Source organism: Galeopterus variegatus, unplaced genomic scaffold, assembly GCF_000696425.1.
Source record: "Galeopterus variegatus unplaced genomic scaffold, G_variegatus-3.0.2 Scaffold395, whole genome shotgun sequence".
Classification (NCBI taxonomy): domain Eukaryota; kingdom Metazoa; phylum Chordata; class Mammalia; order Dermoptera; family Cynocephalidae; genus Galeopterus; species Galeopterus variegatus.
Window position 1 is genome coordinate 490,350 of NW_007726506.1, and position 25,049 is coordinate 515,398.

A 25,049-nucleotide genomic window follows, 5' to 3' on the forward strand; every position below is an offset into this window, starting at 1 on the left:
GACCGGGGACCGGCAACGGGATCGCAACCCTCAGTGTTGCTCCCGCGCCTCGCTCAGCCAGTGAGCGGGAACCGGTCTGTATGTGGGATCCGAACCCTCGGGTGGGAGCGCCGCCGCGCTTCCCAAGCGGCGCACTTATCCAGTGCGCCACCGGGCCGGCCCCGGAATGGAAATTTCTTAAAAGGTGTTTTGCCTAGCATGTCTTAGAAAAGCTTACGTCTTAGTCCCAAATCTTTTTCTCCCTATTGTGCCACCATGCTTTTGGCCCTCTGTGTAGAGATTGTTTTGGTTGATGGTTTTATGAGTTAATTATCTTCCTAGGTCTTTCCCATCTTCTCAGTTCCTGTAACTATAGATACTGTAGATGTCCAAAACACTGTCTCACAGATTGTATAACTCATTGACAAGAAAGAAAATGAAACCAAAAAGTAGCTTTCTGAGTTTAGTATATTCCTTTACTGCCCATGCCTTATCTTTTCTAAATCAGGTACATTGTGAAATCTCTGAATAGCTTTCATCTATAATGGATAGCAAATGTAGGCCTTCTTTAGTCAAAATGTCTCCATAAAGATGACAATGTTTATTAACTGTGATTAGTTAACTCAGCTTTTTTTTTTTTTTTAAAGATGACTGGTAAGAGGATCTTAAAGCTTGGCTTGGTGTTGTCAGCACCACGCTCACCCAGTGAGCTAACCAGCCATCCCTATATAGGATCCGAACCCATGGCCTTGGTGTTATCAGCACCACACTCTCCTGAGTGATCCACGGGCCGGCCCTAACATAGCCTTTGAAGGTGAAACTAATGGTGTTACAGAGTTTTAAATGGGGTTTTTTTTCTAATATGTGTTGGTGTTAATTTCATTCACATATAGCTGTCCTATGTAATGGCATTTTAATTGAGAGACTTAATCTAACAAACCTTCTGGACATAGATTATTTTATTTTATTTATTTATTTATTTATTTTCCTTTTTTGTCTTTTTCGTGACCGGCAACGGGATCGCAACCCTCAGTGTCGCACTCACACCGCGCTCAACCAGTGAGCGGACCGGTCTCTATATGGGATCCGAACCCTCGGCGGGAGTGCCGCTGCACTCCCAAGCGCCGCACTTTACCGAGTGCGCCACCGGGCCGGCCCCATAGATTATTTTAAAATAAATCACTGTATCATATAAATAAAAGTATGTTTCTTTGGATATACTTAAGCTAATAAAGTAAAATGCTGGCTGGAGACATTCCTTCACACCATTTCCCTACACAAACAGAAAATAGCATAGGCATGGTATATCAAATATATGTCCTTGCTTGACTGGAATGCATGTATTTGTCAGAAGCCAGATAACTCTACTGCAAGAACAGATAAGATAGCCTTATTAGAAGACAAGTATGTAAAGGTCACTACTGAATGAAACCCATTACATTATTTAGAACCAATCAGTTGATGCTTAATCAGTTTGACCCAAGAGGTCACCTGATATCAGAGCTCTTTAGTTTTTGTGGTATATAGGGAAGAAACTATCTTCTTGTTTAAAGGATCTAAGGTCAATATCTGTGTACATATAATTGGAAAATTAGTGTACTTGTGTTCGTTAAAGACTTTTTTTCAATCTTTCTGATCATTCAGTTAACAAATACATAGCACTTCCTATGTGCCAAGTGCAATTCTAACGCAGTTTATAGACTGGGGGTGGGAGTAGGGGACTGAAGCACAGAGAGCTGAACTCACCCAAGACTGCGTGGCCAACAAGTGGCAGACTTAGTATTCACACTCAGGTCATGGTCCCAGAGTTCATGCTGTTAAGCACTATGCTTTGGTCTCTCAGATTTGTTGCTATTCTGATTTGAAGTTGGAAATAAAACCATTTTTGATGTATCAGCCACATGTTTTGTAGAATCTCTACAAAAGTGTTAATGAGAAGGGTCTAGTTGGAAGGCTAGTATGTAAACCATGCTTAGAAGTCATGATGATGGGGCCGGCCTGTGGCTCACTCGGGAGAGTGTGGTTCTGATAACACCAAGGCCACGGGTTCGGATCCCACATAGGGATGGCTGGGTTGCTCACTGGCTGAGCGTGGTGCTGACAACACCAAGACAAGGGTTAAGATCCCCTTACCGGTCATCTTTAAAAAAAAAAAAAAAGAAGTCATGATGATGGGGCCGGCCTGTGGCTCACTCGGGAGAGTGTGGTTCTGATAACACCAAGGCCACGGGTTCGGATCCCACATAGGGATGGCTGGGTTGCTCACTGGCTGAGCGTGGTGCTGACAACACCAAGACAAGGGTTAAGATCCCCTTACCGGTCATCTTTAAAAAAAAAAAAAAAAAAAAAGAAGTCATGATGATGTTTTGGAAAAGATACTTTATATTTCCATTGGCTGTAAACTATAATTATAGGTGATCTGGAAATGCTTTTAAAAATCATCGAGATATATCAATGCTCTAATTTTGTTGGTTTTCTTAATCACATCAATTACTTTTCCCATCCTAGAACCACTGGATAATTCCCTGAGACAATATACTAGATTTAGTGGCAACATTACTTATAAGTAAAATTGTAACCATTGACCCCCTTGGCTATTTTTACGCACATTCCTTATCTGTGCTTCATTGATAAACACTCTAAAGAAAGGTCAAGTGACTTACCAAAGTAGTATTCAACAGTGTGTTTCTACAATGATTTGTTTTTAAATTACTTCGAAAAGCCACCTTTTTCAAACCCTTGTAATACATGATTTCTATATGTATAGATTTTGTGATAAATGGTCTTTTCACTTCTACTTTATAACATTAAGGAAACCAGGGCCGGCCTGTGGCTCACTTGAGAGAGTGTGGTGCTGATAACACCAACGCCACGGGTTCGGATCCCATATGGGGATGGCCGGTTAGCTCACTGGGTGAGCGTGGTGCTGACAACACCAAGTCAAGGGTTATGATCCCCTTACCGGTCATCTTTAAAAAAAATAAATAAATAAAATAAATAAATAACATTAAGGAAACCAAATGACCTCTTATTTGAAACTTGCTCTGAAAAGCTTTCTTGAAAAAAGTCACAATATATTTTGGCTTAAAATAAAAAAGTGGTAACACTTTAGAATCATAAGCTATTATGGATGAACTTACATACCTTTATCGTTGCTATTAGTTTTGAACATGTTTGAACAGTAAACACAAAAGCCCATTTTAAAAATGGCTCAGGAGAATTTCTTTAGTTTCTATATGGATTAAATTCTATTATACTAAGTTGCCTACTATTTAGATTTTTGGGTTAATTAGAATTTCATTGGACCAGGGCCGGCCCATGGCTCACTTGGGAGAGTGCGGTGCTGATAACACCAAGGCCATGGGTTCAGATCCTATATAGGGATGGCCGGTTTGCTCACTGGCTGAGCATGGTGCTTACTACATCAAGTCAAGAGTTAAGATTCCCTTACTGGTCATCTTTAAAAAAAAAAAAAAAAGAATTTCATTAGACCATATATTGCTGAACCCTTAGATAGGCTTCTGGAGGTTTAGATTGGGCTAAAGGTCTCATTATTATGGAATTTAACTTCTAAGTAGTAAAGTTTACTCTGCTATCGTTTCTCTGTAGTCATGTGCCTACTGCATAGCAATGGACCATATTTATGATGGTGGTCCTATAGATTATATTGGCTATCCCATATAGATTTGATGTGTGGTAGGTTTGTGTAAGTACACTCTGTGATGTCAACACAACAACAAAATCACCTAATGACACATTTCTCAGAATATATCCCTGTTGTTAGGCAACACAGGACTACATTTGAGTTTTAAAATTTTATATTTCAGAAGACTTACTTTATACATACAGTCTGTGAGTGAGAACTTTGAGATCATCTCACAATTAAGCAAACCTTAGAAGAAAACATTTAATTGGGAGGCAGTTCACGTCTGGAAGCTATTTGGAATTGTGGTTCTAATTCCTTGCTTAATCATATTCCGTCATTTGACTCAGATGGCTCAGTTCATTCATCTGTAAAACAGGTACGGTGATATCAATATACTTCCTTGGGGAGCTATGAGAACTAATCACTGAGCTATTAAGAGTTGTCAATCAGGGACCAGCCAGTTAACTCGGTTGGGTTCTATCCCTGTACTAGCCAGCTGCTCGCCCACCCCCCAAAAAAGAGTTGTCAATGAACTAATAGAATATGTGTCCTTAAGGGCTGGCCCGTGGCTCACTTGGTAGAGTGCGGTGCTGATAGCACCAAGGCCATGGGTTCGGATCCCCATATAGTTAGCTCACTTGGGTGAGCGTGGTGCTGAAGGGTTGAGATCCCCTTACCGGTCATCTTTTTAAAAAAAAAAAAAAAGAATATGTGTCATTAGGGGCTTACAGTATTTGGAAAACATGAAGTCCAGAATTTTAGCCATGTTTGTAGCCTTTTGAAATCAGAAAAGTAAATGAAGACCATAACTGTCTTCTTTTATCAACATTTTGTTATGTAGTCAATTATTTGCATCAACAGAATTAAAATGCTACAGTAATATTCTAGAAGTTATTCTATTCATGTTTCAGTAATATCACTGAGTTTGTATTTCTAGTTTTGAGGCACTGAAGGAACCCAGTTTTCCCCATTCTTTTTCATACAACTGGCAAATTGACTTAAATCCAGTATACTGGTTGATGTTCCTTTTGGGAGCAGCCAAAAATGTTTGTTAAATTAAAATGTCCATGCTGTTGTGAAAAATATTGAAGTAGTTGTTCTTACTTAAAAATATTGGCTCAGGAATAGAAGCAGTTAAAATGTAGCTCTGGTGGTAGATATGTCATATGGATAATGGTACTAGCTTTATTTTAGTGCAGGTAGGAAAGAAGAGGAGGTTTGCTTTACAGAAGGGAAAAACAGTGAGGACTTGGAAGGAGAAACACATTCCATCTGGCATTAGGAGTACTTACTTCACTGATAAAATATGACCAGTGTGCAGAACAGAGAACAGGTGTAAAATATTTTTAGACAAACCTTGGCATATACTCTTAGGTCGCATCCCTTCTGTCTATATACTCCTCAAGTGTTTTGAAAATAATTGCAGAAAAAAAAACATTGACAAAATGAGCTAGACATTGTTTTTATGGGGTTTTTTTTTTTTTTTGCACTGAATGTTAAAAAACAGAAACTTCCTTCCCGGCCATCAGGTTGCAGCTATTTTTAAACACTGGTTCTCTACATGCCCTTCTACAGCTCTTGAGGTCTCTTTTTCTCTTCCTTCCTTAGTAGTGTTGAGAGCTGGAAAGATATGGAGCCATAGGCTTTTTTGGTGTATGAAGGCTGGGTTGTAGGTCCCCCTAAAACCAGATTCTGACTTGAAACAGTTTCACACTTCCTTTAGGCCAGAAAGAAAGTATGATAAGCATGAACATGGCATCAGTCTAGCTTGGTTTCTAGCAAATGAGTATAAATTGGAGACTACTGGATACAGACAGAAAGGAGTACTGTCAGTATTGCATCAGTGTGGTTTAAGAAATGGAATCATAGGACCCTGCTAATATTTTCCAGTTTAGTGCAAGATCCAGATACCTTGTGACACAGGTTCAGTAGTTCCTAGGCATAGTCCCTTTTTCTGTTTTGCACAAAATGCAGGTACTCTTTCAGATGGTTTTTCCTTGCCGCCCTTCCACCAACCATCAATCACTGCTGGTAAGGATGAAGGCTGGATTTTATTTTGTTCTGTAGTGATGAGCATGCCTGTTTTTCTTCACTCTGGTTATCCAGATCTGCCTATGGCTCTCAGAGCTCTTTCCCCAGATCTCCTTCTTTTGTAAACTACCTTCCATTCTAAAATTCTGTACAGCCCTGGTGACTTGCTTTCTGCTAACTCCTTTCTATTTCCAGGAAACATGACAAGGATCTCTAAACCATTTGAGTACAATACTTAAGATAGCTGAAATCCCTGGGCATCCTTTCTAGAAACTTAGGTGTCACCAGAGGCTCTTTAACTAAAGACTCTGAGAACAACCCCGTTTTCACGCAGGTATAAAGGATTTTACTGGGGAAATTTCATCTTTCTGAATCTTACAAAAGATCAGACAAAAGGAAGGAAACTGTGTGGGTTTTTTTTTTTTTTTTTTTTGGTAACTTAGGAAGAAATGTTTTTTGGAAGGAAACTCTTGTTTATTATCTTAACCACAGAAGTTCAAAGAACTTTTCGGGTGTATAATTGACACAGAAGAAAAATATTTAGATAATCCCTTTCCATGCAAAGAATGCTTTTTTTTTTTTTTTTTTTTGGTAACTTAGGAAGAAATGTTTTTTGGAAGGAAACTCTTGTTTATTATCTTAACCACAGAAGTTCAAAGAACTTTTCGGGTTCTGTGTAAAAGGAATAGAGAAATGGAGTAAGACCTTATCTCCCCAGGAGCATCTGCCAAAAGAGAAGGAAGAGTCTGGCAGCCAGCAAAAAGGGGGCTAGGGTATGTCCTCTATCTGCCTTTCCTTCAGGGTCTGGGAAAGGTGGAAAGAGCAGTAGAAGGGACAGCATCTGTCTACACTGCCCTGAGACTTGCCTTGAGATTCCCTTGATGGAAGCTTTGCAGAAGTTCTGAGATCCAAGACAAGTCCCCCTAGTCCAAGCACACCGCAGTTTCCTGATGACTGTTTTCTTCCAGATTTTGAAGGAGGGTAGGTAGCTGAAGGATGATAATTTTGATTCTATAATGAAGTCCTATGGACTCAGAGGGAATGACCAACCTCAGAAGCTTGTAATAATAGCCAACACTTCTGTAGCATTTACTGTGTGCTAGATACTGTGCTAAGCACTTATACATTTTAACCACTTCACCTTACTTCCTCTGAAGGTTGTACTATTTTTCTCATTTACAGATGAAGAAATGGAGGCCAGAAAGCTTGTGACAAGAGTCATGACCAGTAGAGCTAGGATTCGAACCGTGAGATTCTGTTTACAAAGCCCATGATCCTTAACCACTACACTCCTCTTTTGAATGACCTCCACGGGTAGGTAGACCTTATAAAAGAGCCACCCTCATTATTTAGAAGACGTTATCTAGAATGCACTCTGTGCCAAGTTTCTCTCTCCTGCACATCCAGCCTGGTCCTGTAAGTGGTCATTTGTTCAGCAACCCCAAACTTGTTTTAATATCAGCCTTTGCCAGGCACAATTAGGAAAGGGAAATCTACTGCAAAAACACAATGGAATCAGGTATAAGAGTCTGAGGGCTCTGTACTAGTTTTATTTATCCACGTCACCATTTCTCTCTGGATGATCAGATTCTTTGAGAGGTAACTATAGCACTTCACATACTGAAGGCTTTGGTCCTGGACTTTAGTACTTATGATAGCAAAAGGGTGATGTTGACTCAGGTGGCTGCTCTGGGCTCAGATTCCATTCTTGTCCTTAAATCCTTTCTCAAACAAGGTGAAATATGATTAATCACAGCCCCTGTGTTTATCCACTCAACACATTTATTTTTTTTTATTTATTTATTTTTTTAAAAAGATGACCGGTAAGGGGATCTTAACCCTTGACTTGGTGTTGTCAGCACCACGCTCACCCAGTGAGCCAACCGGCCATCCCTATATGGGATCCGAACCCGTGGCCTTGGTGTTATCAGCACCGCACTCTACCGAGTGAGCCACAGGCCGGCCCTCAACACATTTATTGAACATTTACTGCATTCAGAACTTGTGGTGATACATATAAATAAACCATTAGAACCTCTCAAGGAACTTACAGTCTAGCAAAAGATAACACACATACGGATGAACCAACTCCAAAATTCTCAAATGACACAAATTCAGCAAGACTTCCGTTGTTTAAAAAAAGGCAGAGATGATAAATTCAGATTTAAAATTAGTGCAAAACTTAGGCCGAAAAGCTTACACCTGCCTAAACCTCTCTATATTTTTAATTAACATCATATAAAGAGATTTCATTTACGGTATATTTTTTTAAAAAGATGTTGATTAGGGCCAGCCCGGTGGCGCACTGCTACAGTGCGCTGCTTGGGAAGCGCGGCGGCGCTCCCGCCGAGGGTTCGGATCCCACATGCAGACCGGTTCCCGCTCACTGGCTGAGCGAGGTGCGGGCGCAGCACCGAGGGTTGCGATTCCGTTGCCGGTCCCGGTCCGGTACGGGCACGACACTGAGGGTTGCGATCCGTTGCCGAACACGAAAAAAGACAAAAAGGAAAAAAAAAAAAAAAAAGATAACACACAAGCCCAAATAATCATAATACACAGGAAAATGTTGAGGTATGAACAAAAAAAGGAAGAGACCATGCCTATCTGAGGGATTCTAGATCTAGGAGGAGTTATCAAGTCATGAAGAATGGATAAAATGTTTATTGGGAGTACCTGAGGAAGCCTGGGCTCCCTCAATTTCCCAGCTCCAATGGAGGAACAGCCACTTGAGAGGAAAAACTTGATCGTGGTTCTTTCCCTTCATCTAATGTGTCCACAGTTGGAAGAATGTGTGCTGCTAATCCTTGGGGGGAAAAGGCAGAGGAAATCAGAAATAGAAGCTCTGCTGCCAGCCCATTACTCCTGGGAGAAGCTGCCTTTGAATTTGGCCATTTAATTTATTTTTTTCACTGTTCCAAGATTTGTACAGAAACATGGGAGATGGTTTAGAACTTTTTTATTCGTCAAACCCAGGGTTGCGATGGGGAGGACGGGTAAGAAGTCCAAGGAGAGAAGTGGTGCTGGTGGGGGGGTAGGGGGTTGGCGAATTAGGTTGTATGAGGGATGGCTCTAACTCCTATCTTTCGAGATATATTTTCATCTTAAAATTTATCCCAGAAACAACCTCAAGCTAGAAGCTCCCTCTAGGGGTCATCTCATTTGTTTTCCTACCTCTGGTGACAAAACTTTTTGCTTTTGTGATGTCAGGGTTCATAGCAGGTACACCCCTCCAGAAGTCGGTGACCATGGAAAGTGTTGTTCACTGCACAAACTCAGACACCACCAAGTTACTCCCACTTACTGCCCCATCACCACACCCTACCCCTGGTCAGGGAAACAAGTCTTTGCAGAGCTCAACTGTTTCATTTTCCAGTTTAGCTTTTTGGATGCTTACCATGTCTTCTGGTTTGAGTACAAATAAAAGAATTAGGCTTTGGAGGGAAAGCTTTGTATAAATCTCAGTCAGAAATGAACAGCCCCAAATAACTTTTCCGCTGGGTTACTGCCACTGGGCAATGTCCTTCCCCAAGCTCCCCTAAGTTTCATTTGTGGCTAAGCACTCTGTCATCCACTGAAAATACCACCAGGAGCAGGCCAATCTCCTTCATGTGACCTGGGACTGTTCAGAGAGCATCACTACTCTGTACAAAACATGGATCCTTGTTTGGTGCAGAAAACACCAGCATCTGGTACATGTCTCACACCAACTTCACTAGCGGGGATAGATGTTTAGACCCCACAATTTTCCCTCCAGACTCCTTGGTAACTGCTAAGAACTAAGTAAGAATGCTCTGTACTAGTGTAGGGGGCTTCATGAAGCCTCCAAATAACATTACTCCCAGTGATCCTCTATGAGAAAGAACATGGGCTTTGGGGTTAGACTTTGAATTGAATCCCACTCACCCTTAAATAGCTGAGCCCTATTTGTTAAACCTGTTCAGCCTCGGATTTCCTATCTGTAAGAGAGGGTTGAAAAATTCTACATGGTAGGTTTTACATGATGAGGATGTAAGATATAAAAAGCATTAAGCATAATCCTCTTCCCCACATAGAATAACTTAAACTCTCTCTACTTATCAGTGAGAGAGGACTTGAATCTCTCTCTCTCTGCCTGTGGCTTAACCTCAAGGGCATGTGCTCAGCCTATTTAGAGGAGATCCAATGGCCTTAAACATGTCTTTTCATGAGAATCCTAGATGGCAGATTTCATAATCCATGATGGTTTATTAGCAGGGAGAAGGGGGAAAACAAAAGTGAGAGGAAACCATACTTGACTATTCTTGAACCTGCGGTGGGAGATATTATACATGGGGTGAAAGGCGTGGGCTTTGCAGCCAAATACCGCACCTAGGTTAGTTTCCCTGTTTGGCCAGGGACCTTGGGCCAATTATTAAATCCCCCTGAACCTCAGTTTCATCCTCTCTGAAACGAGGAGAATATTAAATGGAGGTGAGTAATATATACCTCACAGGGTTGTGAATACTTAATGAGATAATGCACACTGAGCACATATTAAATGCTGTTAGCTATTAGTAATGGAAATTATTAACCTGCCACCAGGGCATCTAATTGGCAAAGGGTCCCCACCTCTGCAAGGCCTGTGACGGGGATGGGCTGCCTTCTGTGTCAGTCTCACTAGCTGCGTTCTGCTCATCCATAAACACCGATTTCTCCTCTGATTAGGGTCACAGGGTGAAATTGTTGGTTTTGATGATTGTGAAGATTGCTTTGAGTCTGTTATTGACCATACTAGGGCCCTAGGCCTGTTTCCCTTTTTCCTCTGTTGCCCCTTAGGGTCCATTGAGACGGGGAGTGGTACTTGAAGTAAGGGGTCAGTAGAGCTGAGCTCTGAGGTGTCGGAACTGGTCATGAAGGGTGGAGAAATGTTCTTAGGGCCTCCATGGAGGTCCCAGAGGTTCCCCATCTCTACCCAAATTACTGCACTTCATCTTTTCTTACTGTGCCACCAACTGCCCAACCCATAGTGTGTGTGTGTGTGTCTGTCTGTCTGTCTGTCCCACTTTCCCTCTCCAGCTGCCCTCAATCCTGGACTCTTCCCATGTCAGCAGAGAAGATTGCATTTATTCTCACTTTGCTCTCCAAAGTCGGCTGTGGGGACAGGGCTTGTTCTCCTCTCCTGATTCTTGTTCCGGCCATAGGCAGGAAGCGGCAGCAGCGATCCACAACCAGCTGGAGCAAACAGCCAGTTCTCCAGGGGCACGCTGGGCACCATTATTATTCCATTTTATAGATGAAGATGCTGAAGCACGGTGAGGTTAACTTGCCCACAGTCACATAACCACTATCTGAGCACAGGCGGTCAGACTCAAGAGCTTCTGCTCTTCCATGACTTTGGCCTTTTCTCATTGCCACCCACCCTGGACATCAAGAAGATTTGGGGACCCTGAAGCCTAAAATACCTGGTTCCTCTTTATAAAGGCTTATGTAATATAATTAAAGCAGCAATGATCACTAAAATAATTCTCAGACCTCTAGTCAGCACTTCCAGGCAAGAAAACATTACAGCTGCAGCATGGTGTCTCTGAAGAGCTATTGGGTCACTGGCCCGGTGTTAGACTGAGTCCTGGGAGGCAGCAGCTGTCCTGGGCACTGTGCTGTGCCCCAGAAGGACAAAGCCTCTAGTTCCTCCTGTCTCCTTCCTATTGGCAGCCCCTTTCTATCTGATTTAGCTAATCTCCGCCTGAGTATCATGGCTGTTGGTGCTGGGGAAGGGGTGTATGTGTACTAATTTGCCTACCTCTTTAGGAACTCTGGGATATTGAGGAAGGCCATCACGAATTTAATTTGCCTGAGGTCCTGTAAGCCTTCTGGGAGGGAAGATGAGGGGATTCTGAGGCTGAGGTCAGGGTCCAGAGACAACGGAGGTGATTAAAGAGTTCTTGTAGTACGTTGGCAATGTACGAGCGAGTGGCTAATGAAGAGGACCCCTGGAGTCCTTGGCAGGGCAGGAGCTTGGAGTTAAAAACCATTAGAGTAGCCCCCCTACCCCTACAAAAGCCCTCTACCAAAGAAAACAAGAATTAGGGGCCGGCCCGTGGCTCACTCGGGAGAGTGCGGTGCTGATAACACCAAGGCCCCGGGTTCGGATCCCATATAGGGATGGCCGGTTCGCTCACTGGGTGAGTGTGGTGCTGACAACACCAAGTCAAGGGTTAAGATCCCCTTACCGGTCATCTTTAAAAAAAAAAAAACAAAAAAACAAAGAAAACAAGAATTATGTGTTAATCCTTTATAACAAGACTGTGCAATAGAATTTTCTGTGATGATGGGAATATTCTATGTCTGTGCTGTCCAATAAGGTAGCGACTGGCCACATGAAATGTAACTAGTGCAACGAAGGAAGTATTTTAGTTCATTTGAATTCATTTACATGAATTCAGTACTGACTATATTGGAGAGTGCAGCTGTAAGCCTGTTCCGTAAAGCCTTGGTACTCCCAGAGGTCAGGGACCAGTTAGAAGTGGTGGTTATGGGCTTCCTAAGGATCAGCCGGCATCATGAATGACTCAGTAACTATCCAGACCGGGAAGTCCATGACCGACTGACTACTTCAGAGGAAACAAATGGTCATTGACGTTCTTCACCCCAGGAAGGCAATAGCACCTAAGACAGAAATTTGGGGAAAATTAGCCAAAATGTACAAGACCACACCGGATGTCATCTTTGTATTTGGATTGAGAACCCATTTTGGTGGTGGCAAGGCAACTGGCTTTGGCATGATTTATGATTCCTTGGATTATACAAAGAAAAATGAATCCCAACATAGACTTGCAAGACGTGGCCTGTATGAGAAGAAAAAGACCTCAAGGAAACGGTGAAAGGAACGCAAGAACAGAATGAAGAAAGTCAGGGGACTGCAAAGGCCAGTGTCGGTGCTGGCAAAAAGCAGGAGTAAAGATTCTCCAATGACTTCATCTGTGATAATTATGTGAAGTTTTCACTAGAGGATTAATAAATTGTAAAAAACTTAAAAAAAAAAAAAAGAAGTAGAGGTTATGTATGCTCAGAAGGAGAACTGTCATTTGGGGTCCACAGCCTTTAACTGTGATGGTCAAAATATATATCTATCACCTTGGAAAGAGTTTAGTCACTAAAGTCAGACAGACCTGGGTATGAATCTTGTCTCTTTCATTTATTGACCCTAGGACCTTGGGCAAGTTTCCTTTAATCATTTAGAGTCTCAGACACAGTATTTGTAAAATAGGAGACTCATACCTACGGGGGCAGCTCTTCTTCCATGAGGTCTATAGAGCCTGCTTCATTCATTCAACAAATATTGATTGAACACCCTCTTTGGCCAGGCCCTGTGCTGGGTGTACAGAAGTGAACAAAGCACAGCTCATCTTTGCCTCCTGCCGGTTGTAGGGTGGGATTTGTCAAATGATGAAATAGTAAAATAACATCTAGCTCAAAGGGTGTTCTGAGGGGTACACTGGACAGTATACGTACAGTGCCTGATTCAGAGTTTCTGGTACTCACATGTCCACCCTCCTCTCCTGGCACCTTGCTTCTCTCCTGCCGAGGGTCTGTAACAATGCTGCAGGCCCCCTCTTCGCTTCCGGCTGGCCACACAGAAAGGAGACAAAAGTCACTATCTTCTTCCCTCTCTTAAACTACAGACAGAATTGGATGTGTCCCTCACGACAAAACAGAAAACAAATTATCAGGATGGGTGCACCTTCGTCTTGTCCGGCACTATCCTCAAGACTTGAAAAGAGCAGAAAGCATCCAAGTGTCCCAATTCACCCCTGACAGCCACGCTGGGAAAAGGCCCCACCTCTGAGAGAGTCCAGTGAGGGAGATGTTGGAGCGGAGTCCTGTTTTCCCCTCATCTGAGTGGGGTTGAAGGTGGTCAGAGAGTTGCTGGAAACCTGGATGCCAGAGTAATTTGGGACATGGACACAGGGACTCCAACCTGATCCTGAAATAGAATTGCTGAGGGGCTGCAGAGCCGAGAGGTGGGAAGGAGAGGAGTGGTAGGCTTGCCCACCTGCCTGCCCTCCCCTCACCTTCAGGAGAGTGCCAGCTGGAGGTTTATTCTTCCTCCTGACACGGCCTGAGAGAGGGGTGTCACTTGACCTCAGGCACATTCCAGAATGAGGCCATGGCCAAGAATAGGACCCAGGAACTCTGCCACCCATCCTGCCTACATTAATCACACATTCCCCAGAGTCAGAGGGAGGCTTCAGACTCCTTGGGGAGGTGATAGGAAGAGGAGGAGGTGGAGGTACCCAGAAGTAGAGCTGGGAAAATGCAGAGAAGACCCCAGAAAGGCCCCTTTGCAGCCTTGCAGACATCCGGGGCAGAAGCACCATGTGGCCTTTGGTCCCAGGATCCTTTGTCCGTCCAACAAACCCCTCAAGTGCTCTGTGAGCCCCTAGGCAATTATTCTGATCTGGATCAGTGTGAGCACAGAGGGAGACAGGGACTGGAGAGTGCTTACGCAGCCTGGGGACAGTGGAGGCTTCCCCGAGGAGCTGAGTCTTGAAGGATGAGTAGGCAGAAGGCTGATGTCTCGCTCAGGAATCTAGGCCATGACTGCTTATGAGTGCAATAGAAAAATACATGTCACATGGTGAGGCCATCAACAGCCTGGGGTGAAGTGCATGCGGCACTGGGGCAGGGTGTGTGTGTGTGTGTGTGTGTGTGTGTGTTTCACAGCATAACATGGCTGTAAGAGCCCTGAAGTCAGACTGGGAGGATTCAGATCTTGGCCCCGCCACTGAACAACTGTATGATCTTGGGCAAGTTTCTGATCCCCTCCAGCCTTAGTTTTCCCACCTACAAGACAGCATTCCACTCATACAGTCGCGATGGAGATTACAAGAGACGGTGTCCAGTGCCTGTCACATAGTAAGTGCTTGCTCGTGCTGGTGTTGTTAAAACAGGACAGTTGACAGAGGGAGTTCTCCGCAGCCTAAGCAAGTCACTGTGAGGCTCTGTACTTCTTCTCCCCCTTCCCCAGTCAGGTTCTGTCCCGATCCCTGCTCTCTGGCCCCACTGTCGGGATGACATCAGACTACGGAGCAGCTGGCTAGACAATGGAGCAGAGTGTCTTAGGAGGCTGGAGGTGCCGGGGGAAGTGGAGGGTGGAAAAGGCCAAGCTGCCCTGCCTCAGAGGCCTTGGGGCTGGTCTGGAGGCAGCCACGGAGAATCAGCCTCTGAAAAGGCCGAGAAGGGCTGGAAGGGAAGGAGAACCGAATGGACACGAGAGGGGGCGGAGTCAGCATCTGGTGCAGTCAGGGATGCAGGTGAATCTGGCCTTGGCGAAGGAGGCCTTGATCTCCCTACGCGCTGGGGCCCAGGCTGGGGCCAGGTCTCCCGGGTTGCTGGCCGCCAGGCCCTGTGAACTCAGTTCAACCTTTGCTGAGCACCTACCAGATGCATGAGGCGTGGGGTAACAGAGGTAAACACTCAGCTTGGTTTTAAAGGATAGAAAAATAAATGCCGTGCAGTCGGTTAGAAATTACAATAGATTCGAAACCACCCATTCCCTAAGTGCCCAGATTTTCTGGACCCCCAACCAGCCTGTGAGGAGAGCTCAGTTTGGGGGTACTCTGTGAGCGACAGCATAAAACATTTGAAGATGTGGCCACCGAGCCCGTGAAGCCCACGGCCCAGAGGGGGATGCGAGGGACGGCTTCAGGTCCCGGGGGCCTGCTCTTGGCCAGGGAGCTGCTGAGGGTGGGAAGGGACATGTGGCGGCCACTCTGTGCCAGGCTCTGTTTCCCAGCCTTTTCGATTCTGTAAGGCTAATAGGGTCGAACTCCCCAAGTTTCCCTAAAGTGGTCTTTCTACCCTGTTTTATGGAGGAGGCTCAGAGAGACAGCAGGTAAGTGGCAGAGCCCAGATTCAGACCCAGGTGAGTCTGGCTCCAGGAGCTGGGTTTTCTCACTCAGTGGGGCTGGAGTATGACAGGGTCTCCAGGTCTGGGGCTGTGGGTGGGCAGGGGTCTGGTGAGAGGGAGCCCTGAGATGGGACTCCCCTAAACCTCACACCTGCCCAGGGATGCAGAACAGTCACCTGGGCCTCTGCTATCCCAGCCCCAGCCAAAGGACTCAGGCCCATATTTGTGCAACTGGGGGTGAGGAGGGTGACGGTGCTGGCATGTGGACACTGGCCTCCTCAGGTTCTACGGTGATGGGCTATTTGTTGGGACACCTTGGGCTAGAAGCTGGTGCGACAGAACATCCCCAGATCTCCTTGTCCTCCCTGGTTAACCAACCCGAGCAGGGAGGGGCCCAAGGCTGCTGTCACACTGTTGGTGGCTGAGTTTTGTGCTCAGTGTCCTCCCAGCGTGGCAGCCTGTCTTGTCTTCCTGCTCCTGCCCCCTCCTCATTCCTTTATTGCAGGTGAGATTGTCTGGGCTGGGCCTGGCCTGGATTCCTCCTTTGGGCTGTGGCCCAGGAAAACCCAGGGAAGTGTACAGGGAAGAGGTGTCTCTTGTGAGGGACAGACAGGCTGCAGGGCTCCCGGACACGTCTCCAGGGTGGGGAGCAGCCATGAGCCTCCCTAAGGCCAGAGGCCGGCTGTCCACATACCCAGAACCAAGCCCCATGCCCTGAGCATGCCTAGGGCTTTGATCCAGAGTGGTCCTGGGACCAGGCCTCACCCAGAGGCGCCCTGGGGAGTCACAGTGGGGCAGCATGACCCCTTCCTGCCCCACTCCTGCCTCCTTCACCATCTCACCTCTGAACCCGACACCATCTGCACCTGACCCACCATGCTGCCATAGTGGGGTGGGGGCACCGAGACTGCGGGTCAGAGCACCTGGCCTAAGCCCCACCCCTTGCTGCCTCTGTGTTCTTGGACAAGTCACCTCACTGCTCTGGCCTCAGCCTTCTCATGCATAACTCACAGGGCCAGCTGAGCACCACAGTTAGGGCGCCCTGGAGCTGCGAAGTGGGCCTGAATATTTGCAGTGTCCCTCCATTGCCCAAATAGGGTCCCACTGGCCAGGTTTCCTTCTGGTGAGGTCACCAAAGCAAATGACACTACCCACTACCTCTTTCCCTCCCCCTTCCCCACATTAGCCCAAACAAATCATACAAGAAGGGCTGTTGATACTATGCGCTTTTAATTGGTATCTTCCTGTATTTAAGGAAGAAGGGAGGAGGACGCCCCTCAATGGCCTTCTTCAGCTTGGGGGGGCGGGGGCAAAATGAAGGGCTGAGGAGGGCGTGGGGGGCAGGTGCAGAGCTGCTAGGGGGCTCCTAAGTCCTCTATCTAGGGGTGGGGTGGCCAGGCCCACACAAGAAGTCTGGAAACACAAGAAACGCACCAATGAGCTGCCACATCCCCAAGCTGTCCCTCGCAGGCCTCACCCAGAGCCTCTGTCCCACATCCCCAAGCCGTCCCTCGCAGGCCTCACCCAGAGCCTCTGTCCCACATCCCCAAGCCGTCCCTCGCAGGCCTCACCCAGAGCCTCTGTCCCACATCCCCAATCCGTCCCTCGCAGGCCTCACCCAGAGCCTCTGTCCCACATCCCCAAGCCGTCCCTCGCAGGCCTCACCCAGAGCCTCTGTCCCACATCCCCAAGCCGTCCCTCGCAGGCCTCACCCAGAGCCTCTGTCCCGGTCCCTGCGGGCTCCTGAGGCCACCACCAGATGGGAGCATCGAGCAGGGCTCCTCCTCCTCTTCCAGCCGGCCTCCCCTTCTTTCTCCTTCACTATCCGTCCCGCCCTCCTGCTTTTTCTTCCTTTATTTCTCTCGTTACCAAAGCAGATCCTGGGGCTTCTATCTGCTCTAGGTCCAAGGAGGCCTGTGGCACATGGCAGCGCGCCACCCATCAGATGGAGACACTGGACGGCTGGGAAGACAGCCGAGGGTCTGCTCTGGGGTGCCCTGGGGTCAGGGCATCTGTGTTCAGGCACTCTGAGCTGGGCAGTGATGGAGATCTCTCTATGGTCCTAGCACCTGGCATCCATCATGTGTTCAGAAAATGTCCATTGAGTTGAATTGAACAGAAGTGAATCAACGGACCAGTGCAGCCAAGGACAAGAAACATGTGTTCTAGAGGTACCATAGTGGCCTAAGAGACACAGATGACACCACCCAAAGGTGCCTGTCCCAGCAGCCTCCACTTGAGGCAAGTTGTGCTCTAGGTCAGGCTACGCCTCTGGCTTCCCACAGCCCACCACCCTCAACACCAAGGGGTCTCTGCTCACAATGACCTACAAGTTTGTCCCAGTGACTCCCTGGGCCCTCCTGTCTCTCCCCACCCACCTCCTTTGCAAGCCAGTTAATTCAACTGTTCCTGTGACCACCATGCAGCCGCCATCTCCTGAGCCCTGTCTGGGAACCTGCCTGGGGGTAGGGTGGCTGGGACAGCAGGGGAAGGGTGACCTCAAAGGGAGGTAAGAATGCCGGAGCAGACTGGCCGTCAGGAGTAACTCACACGCATCTATCGACTTCTTTTGTCTCCCCTAGCTAAAAAAGAGATGGACCCCTTATTGAACCCAAAAAATAGAAGGTGCTCTAAGATCCTACTGTGGCTTCTTTCTGACACATTGGTGGCTGTTTCCTTGCAGGCCCACGGCTGTCTAATCTAACCTGCCCGGTTTGCTGACTGAGGGGCGTTGGGGGTAGGGGTGGAAGAGGGCCAGGGAGGGGCCAGGGCAGGCGGAGCTTCAGCGCAAGCCCAGGAACTCCTTGAGGACGTCGCAGGTCTTCTTGTGCATGACCTCGCGGAGCTTCCTGACCCGCCGGGCGCTCGAGGCTCCCACAAAGCTCTCGGGTCTCAGCATGGCCATGCCGCCATCCACCTCCCCCATGATGATGAGTGGCATCTCACCCACTGTCACATTGGGGCAGGGGCAGGCCCAGTCCACGTGGAGCAGCGTGACCTCCAGTGGCTCCCGGCCCAGGAACTTGAGGCCCATCTTCTCATCCTTCAGGACCTCATCCACGGTCACCAGGGCACGGCCTGAGTCAGGCTCCTCGGTCAGCTCAGAGATACGGCCCAGGATGACAAAGTCACTCCGGCAGAAGCTGGTCACGAGCTTCTGCCGCGGCTTACAGGCCCGACAGCGCTGGTTCCCCCGTGGGAAGGGGCACGACTCCTCGCAGGCCTCACGGCTCTCGAAGTTGTTGCCGTTGCCCTCACAGCCACCGTAGACAAAGGACTGGCACTGGCCCATCTGGCTGTTGTAGGCCCAGCGAGGCGCGTAGGCCTTGCAGGGCCCCTGCAGGGCGGGCAGGCTGCACACGGCCAGCGGCCCGCTCATGCAGGCCAGCATGCAGGCCTCGTAGGTCTCAAAGTGGTTGAGGTTGCGGTGGCAGTGGCCAAAGGTGAAGGTAAGGCAGTTGTTGGCCTGGGCGTCGAAGTGCCAGCGGGTCTGCTCCTCACCGCAGTCCTCACTGTCAGGGGGCTTCAGGCACTCGGCAGCTGGGAAAGCCGTGCCATTGGGGCTGCTCCCTCCAAAGGTGAAGGTAAGGCAGTTGTTGGCCTGGGCGTCGAAGTGCCAGCGGGTCTGCTCCTCGCCGCAGTCCTCACTGTCAGGGGGCTTCAGGCACTCGGCAGCTGGGAAAGCCGTGCCATTGGGGCTGCTCCCCGAGGTGGCCGCAGCCTGGCCCCCCCTGACCACAGACAGCGGGAAGTCAGCCCTCAGGACCCCGGCAGCATTCCGGGCCGTGCAGGTGTAGATGCCGGCATCCTGAGGCTGGGCGTTATAGATGACCAGCTGGGCAATGTTGGTGACCACCACGTTGCCACGCACATGGTTGGGCCGCATGACCACATTCTCCCGATCCTCCAGCTGCTTCTCCCAGGTGATTTCAGGCTGGGGCCGGCCCACCACATCACAGAGGAAGCTCACTGTCTCGCCCACGGTGACCGACTGGTGCACAGGGTGGTTGAGCAGGGCTGGAGCCGCCACATCCAGCCCAGGGGTCTCCGGGGAGGCCGTGGTGGGGTGCACGGTGGTCTCAGGCGGTGGAGGGCTCGTGTTGGGCCAGGTGAAGTGATAGCGGCAGGTGACGACGGCCAGCGTGATGCCCTTGGAGCAGGCCTCAGCGTCCATGTAGCAGCGGTTATAGTAGGTGAGGCCATCCGAGGCGCAGGTAAAACTGGGCTCCTTCTCACAGCGGTCTTTGCATTTACACACGGGCTGGCCGTCCCAGATGTCACACTCAGAGCCCTGCTGCAGACACATGAAGTGGTCGCACGTGGCCTCCCGGGGCATGCCCACCGGGCCCTTCTTCCCTTTCACGTCCATGTAGCGGGCCGCCACACAGCTCTTGGTCCCGCACACGTTGGGGCAGCACTTCTCATAGGTCTCACACTCCTGAAAGAGCCAAACAGAGAGGCCTGGCCAGGGAGGGGAAGGGACAGAGAACGGGCTCCCCGTCCCACCCCACGGCTCGTGGGTGGGGGAACCCAGATGCACTCACCCTCCAGTGTGAGCAAAACATTTGGTAATAGTAATGGCTAACATGTTCAAGCCTCTGCTATGTGGTAGGCCCTCATCTAAGAACTTGGACACCTGTCAACTTATCGTGCCCAGCACAAGCCATTATGCCCACTATACGGATGATGATGACTGAGGCACAGAGAGGTTAAGTAATTTGCCCAGGTTCACACAGCTAACAGCGTGGGAAGACGTGGACCGTAGACCTCTAGAAGGGCAAGTTTCTTATTCCATTTTACAGATGAGAACGCAGATTCAGAGAGGCGACGGCCAAGTTCACAGAGACAGGAAGTGGTAGGAAAGGGTGTCAAGCTCCAGTGGACAGGACTCTGAAATGGTGTTTTTTCTTCTGCATCATATAGTTACCACAAATGAGGTGTGGTTGAACCCGTGAGACTGCTTTTTTGTCTTTTTTCATCGGGTGAGGATGCTCCGGCAGCTTGAACAGGCCACCCCAGGTGCTAAGAGAGCAAAACCTCTGGGACCCGCACGTCTCTTCCCCTTGAGGAGAGCAACCCACACACCAGACACAGAGGCTCTGAGGAGGGCCCAGATTCGTCCAGAGCCAAGGTTAAGGGCCGATGCTCTTCCCCTTGAGGAGAGCAACCCACACACCAGACACAGAGGCTCTGAGGAGGGCCCAGATTCATCCAAAGCCAAGGTTAAGGGCAGATGCCAGGGGCCCTGGATGCCAAGTCTGGCGACTGTGGGCTGTGCCGGACCCAGGCGCTCAGCTGCGTGTGGGACGTTTCACGCAGAAAGCAGCAAGGAGAAAAGTCCCCTTGTGTGGCAAAGGTCAGCAAGGCCGTCAGCGAGGACTTGCTGGGCCGTAATCCCCTCTGATCTTCTGTGGAGCCATGTAAGGCATTAGTTTAATTCATCGAAATGAGCGACATGCTCCCGGAGCCCACACAAACAAGGGTCTCACGTGGTGTTTTCAACAATAACACGTCGTACCCACCGGGCAGGCAGCAACACTCCTAATCCCCCTCCAGGTAGTAACGGGGTGAGTTACTCCCCACTAGGGCTGGCCCTTGTCACTTGGACTTGCAGTTCAGCCTCTTTGACATTCCACATCAGCTAAGAGGGGGAAATACCCCCACCCCGGCACATGGAGCATGCCTGCTTGACTTGTTTACTGTTCTCCCCACTTTGGCTCAGAATGGGGACTTTGTTTTGCAGCCTTGTTTGGCATAGGCTTCCAGGCCACACCAGGGGAGGCTTTGGGACAGGGATGAGCAGCTCTCAGAGCTGGGGTCTAAGGGGGAGAGACCCTGGCGGGAACTGAGGGTGGGAGGAGAAGAATCTGCTATTTGGCCGGGGGGTAATGCTCTTCCTTAAAGACAGTCTGTCCCAGGAAGCTCCTTCAGGACCTGGAGGTCCATGAAAGGCTGGGTCCTCAGGTGCCAGGAGGAAGGAAACCTAGAGGGGACCCTTAGAACACTTTTGCTGAAGGGACTGCAATGTCCCCATAGGCAGTCTGAATCCCCAGCCCCACACAGGTGCCTTTGCCCACAACATACAAAACCAGCCAGGGTCTCCCTGTCCCCATGCCCACCTAATTTCTCAGGCCAGCCTGTGCCAGTGAAACAGGCTTCCCTGCAAATGGAGCCAACGAATGACATGACCTCAGCTGGATGGGAACAGGCCCCCTACATCTTCCTCTCCCTCAACATCACCGTTACCCACTGGCAGCATCTGGTCTGAGAGGCCTAATTGTCCCCTGGGCCACTGTCCCCAGGGCAGCCCTGTGCCCTCCTGTGTGTATCCAGGCATCCATAGGAGCACTAGGATCTCTCATGCTCCTTGGTGATGCTCAGCCCACACCTGCAGCCTGGAAAGACTCTGCACTGCCCTCAGAGCTGGCTGGGCTGGGCAGGAAATGGTTCTTCTCAGAGAAGGTGCAAGTACCACGAGCCCTTTGCCTCTGGGGAGTGGGCAGGAGTGGCCCTTGGGAGTGACCTGGTTGCTGGGAGATAATTGCCCTAGAACTGGTCCTGCCCTGCTGCAGTGTCCTCTGATGAGAACAGAAGACAGGACCAAGGAAGCTGGAAGGATGGAACTTCGTCCACTTCCCTCCCAGGGACACCTAGAGGTCTATTCAGAGCTGTTCCTGCCTGCCCTGCCTGATAGCGTGGTGGCTGTCAGGGTCAGGGTCCAAAACCTTGGGGAAGTGGCCTGGAGGCTGGGTAAAACTGCAGCTTTGCTGTCAGATGTGGGCTCCAAGGCCACCTTTCCATCACTGGCCACAGTGCCTCGTGCCACTCCCTGCCCGGCTCTGCACATCGACCGTCTCATCTGTGAGCAGGCTGCTGATGTCCGCCATGCCGACGTGTTGCGCCAGTCTACACCATGTGCCTGGCACAGGGCTGGCTCATAGCGGCCCTCAGCAAACATGCAGAAGGAACCTGCGGATTCCCAGTCCCTGATGAACTTGGACATCACACCCACCTCTTCTTCCTGGCCTCGGGGTTCCTAGATAGGCACCACACCCTGCTTATCTCCAGGTAGACAGAGCCTCTGTTCTTCCTGGTCCTGGGCACTCCCAAGGCATCCAGCCCTGCAGCTCCCGCCCCCACTAACACACTCACCTGGTCTGTCTCGCACTCCCGCTTGCAGGTGCTCTGCGCATCCACCCAGAGGTTGGGGTTCATGTCATTGGGGCAGATGCCAGCGTGAGAGTAGCGGATGGGCGGCAGTGCCAGGCCCCACGGGGGCACCAGCAGCAGCAGCAGCAGCGCTGCCACCTGTCCCCAGCGGGGCCAGAACCAGCAGCATTCCAGGGCCCACATGGTGCAGTCTGTGGCGGCCAGAGATCCCCGGCTCCAACGATGCCAGAGACTGGGGCTCAACAGGGCCTTCTTCTCAGGGGCTGGAGACACCTGCCCTCCCCACCCCAGCAGGCTTCCTTGCTAAGGCTGCTGCCGCCGTGGCTGCCTCCACCAAGTCAGTGCAGCCTGCTGGGCTGTGCAGCTTCAGATAAAAGAAAGGTCTCTGGAAGGAAACTCCCTCTCCTGAGTGTGCAGAGAGAGGAGCCGTAGCAGGGGCCCCGAGCCTGGATTTATATCCTGGGCGCGCCACCCGAGTGGGAGCGAGCTAACCTGATGCCTGTCACAGGCAGGCTGCTGGCGCCTCTGTCCCGTGGCTGATCACAGACTTATTGCAGAAGGGGAAAAAAAAAGCTGGAAGCAGTTTAGGCAGCGTATCTGGCACGGTGGGACACCTGCTTGTTTTTGACTCCAGGAGGCCTTTAACCCCTTCAAGAGCCAGAAATGGCATGTGCTTTGGGGGGAGTTGGCTCCAGGACACGCCAGCTCACTGTAAAGAAGGATTTGTTTCCCTCTCCCCAAGCTCCTCGGGGCTGGGCCCCCTCCTCCCCTTTGGCCACCTCTAAAGAACACACAATCGCTTGTTGCACGGAGGGACCTGCGGCCGCTGGGTTAGCATCGCCCGGCTCGATAGTACATTTGAGAGTAAATGACGTGGAAAAACAACAAGTTCACGGCCATTCCAGGGCGGGCCTGAGCAGCGCTGTGCTGTGTAAGCCGACTCCCACCCCAGCACCGGGTCCCTTTGTGGGGGGTGTGCACACGGACAGCTCCGTATCTCTGTGTCCCGGCAGTTTGCGTCTTCAGTTCCAATTTCGGTGAATTTTCCCCAAATCATTCCAGAGACACATACCAGATATGCTCCGGCTCCCCCAGCTGCCGGGACGTATCACATTCCTTGTTCCTCCATCGACACACTTGTCGGCTCCAAGAAAACCTACGCGGTAATAGTGTCTCTGGACTGCGCTGCACGGCCAAGCCGCCCTCGCTCCCAACCACGGTGGCCGCTGTTCAGTGAGCTCTTTCTGAGCACCAGGCACTCCATAGGCGCTGTCTTGCTCCCCCCACTTCACAAAGGAGAAGGTTTGTGGCTGCAGAGGGCAAGCGACCAGCCCAAGGTCACACGCAGTAAGCAATAATGGTAATACCTATTGCTCACGTGTATTGGGCTCTTAATGTGTGCCAGGTTCTCTGTATGCAGCATGTCACTTCAACCTCACCACATGCTGGGCTTCCATTTTAGATTTGAGGAAAGGGTGCACAGAGAGACTAAGCAACCTGCCCCGTGTGGTAATACCTATTGCTCACGTGTATTGGGCTCTTAATGTGTGCCAGGTTCTCTGTATGCAGCATGTCACTTCAACCTCACCACATACTGGGCTTCCATTTTAGATTTGAGGAAAGGGTGCACAGAGAGACTAAGCAACCTGCCCCGTGTCACACAGCTCCATGACCCCACCATTAATACAGGAAACGGGGACACCAGCTTGTGGGGTGTGAGCAGGGGAATTGTGGAACCACCCCTCCCCCATCCATCTGTCAGAACTGCTGTCAAGACCCAGCCCAAACTTTGTCTCTACAGACTGGGTAAGAAATTTTTGAAAGATCAGGGGCTGTATTTGTGAGAGGCCGGGAAGAGAGCCAGAAGCTGCCAGGGGCCGGGGGCGATTTCTCTTCCATTTGGCAGGAAATTTCTGTGTCTAAAATGTCACAAAACAGCCAGCAGGCTGAGTGTTTTGGTGTTGGTCACTCGATCCTGGGGGAGAGGGGGATGGATAGAGCTTCGGAAGAGAGAGGTACCTTTTCGAGGCCACACCACAAAGGACTTGAGCAGTCACTGAGCTGCTGTGTCCCAAGGACAGTAGATAGGGTGGGCCCCACGTACACATCAGAGCCAGAAGGAATCTCAAAGGCTCTCAGCAACACTCTCATTTTACGGATGGTGAAACTGAGACCTGAGGCCGGGCCTCTCCTTCACCTGGGCCCACCATCCACTTCAGGAACATAGCTCACCATCTACTTTTATTGTAAAAAGGCAACATGATCCTTTTTCCCACCCTGCAGACTTTTCCTCTTCCTAGCCTAGGTGGTGTGCGGCCTCCTCCCCGCCTGAGCTGATTCCTTCCCGTTGTGTGG

The 25,049-nt window shown here is 49.6% G+C and overlaps 2 protein-coding genes across 2 annotated transcripts in view; one reads left to right on the forward strand and one right to left on the reverse strand.

The window, feature by feature from the left end:
• The window catches only part of TOB1 (transducer of ERBB2, 1), a 15,512-nt gene extending 5,017 nt beyond the window's left edge, over positions 1 to 10,495 (forward strand). Inside the window, exon 2 of the mRNA XM_008568300.1 lies at positions 10,451 to 10,495. Coding sequence (XP_008566522.1) covers positions 10,451 to 10,495 — 45 coding nt within the window. The remainder of the gene's footprint in view (positions 1 to 10,450) is intronic.
• Positions 10,496 to 18,281: 7,786 nt separating this feature from the next.
• WFIKKN2 (WAP, follistatin/kazal, immunoglobulin, kunitz and netrin domain containing 2) lies at positions 18,282 to 23,209 on the reverse strand. Its single transcript, XM_008568299.1, has 3 exons — positions 22,677 to 23,209; positions 19,126 to 19,962; positions 18,282 to 18,990 (listed from the first exon to the last, which is right to left on the reverse strand). Exons 1-3 carry the CDS (start codon positions 22,875 to 22,877, stop codon positions 18,307 to 18,309), a joined length of 1,722 nt encoding a protein of 573 aa, XP_008566521.1. The 5' UTR covers positions 22,878 to 23,209; the 3' UTR covers positions 18,282 to 18,306.
• Between the last annotated feature and the right edge of the window lie 1,840 nt (positions 23,210 to 25,049).

Coding starts and splice junctions, on each gene's coding strand:
- WFIKKN2 (XM_008568299.1), bottom strand. CDS start 22,877: ATGTGGGCCCTGGAATGCTGCTGGTTCTGGCCCCGCTGGGGACAGGTG. Junction 19,963..22,676: donor GGGAGTGCGAGACAGACCAG/GTGAGTGTGTTA, acceptor TGGCTCTTTCAG/GAGTGTGAGACCTATGAGAA. Junction 18,991..19,125: donor GCTGGCACTTCGACGCCCAG/GCCAACAACTGC, acceptor TTCGACGCCCAG/GCCAACAACTGCCTTACCTT.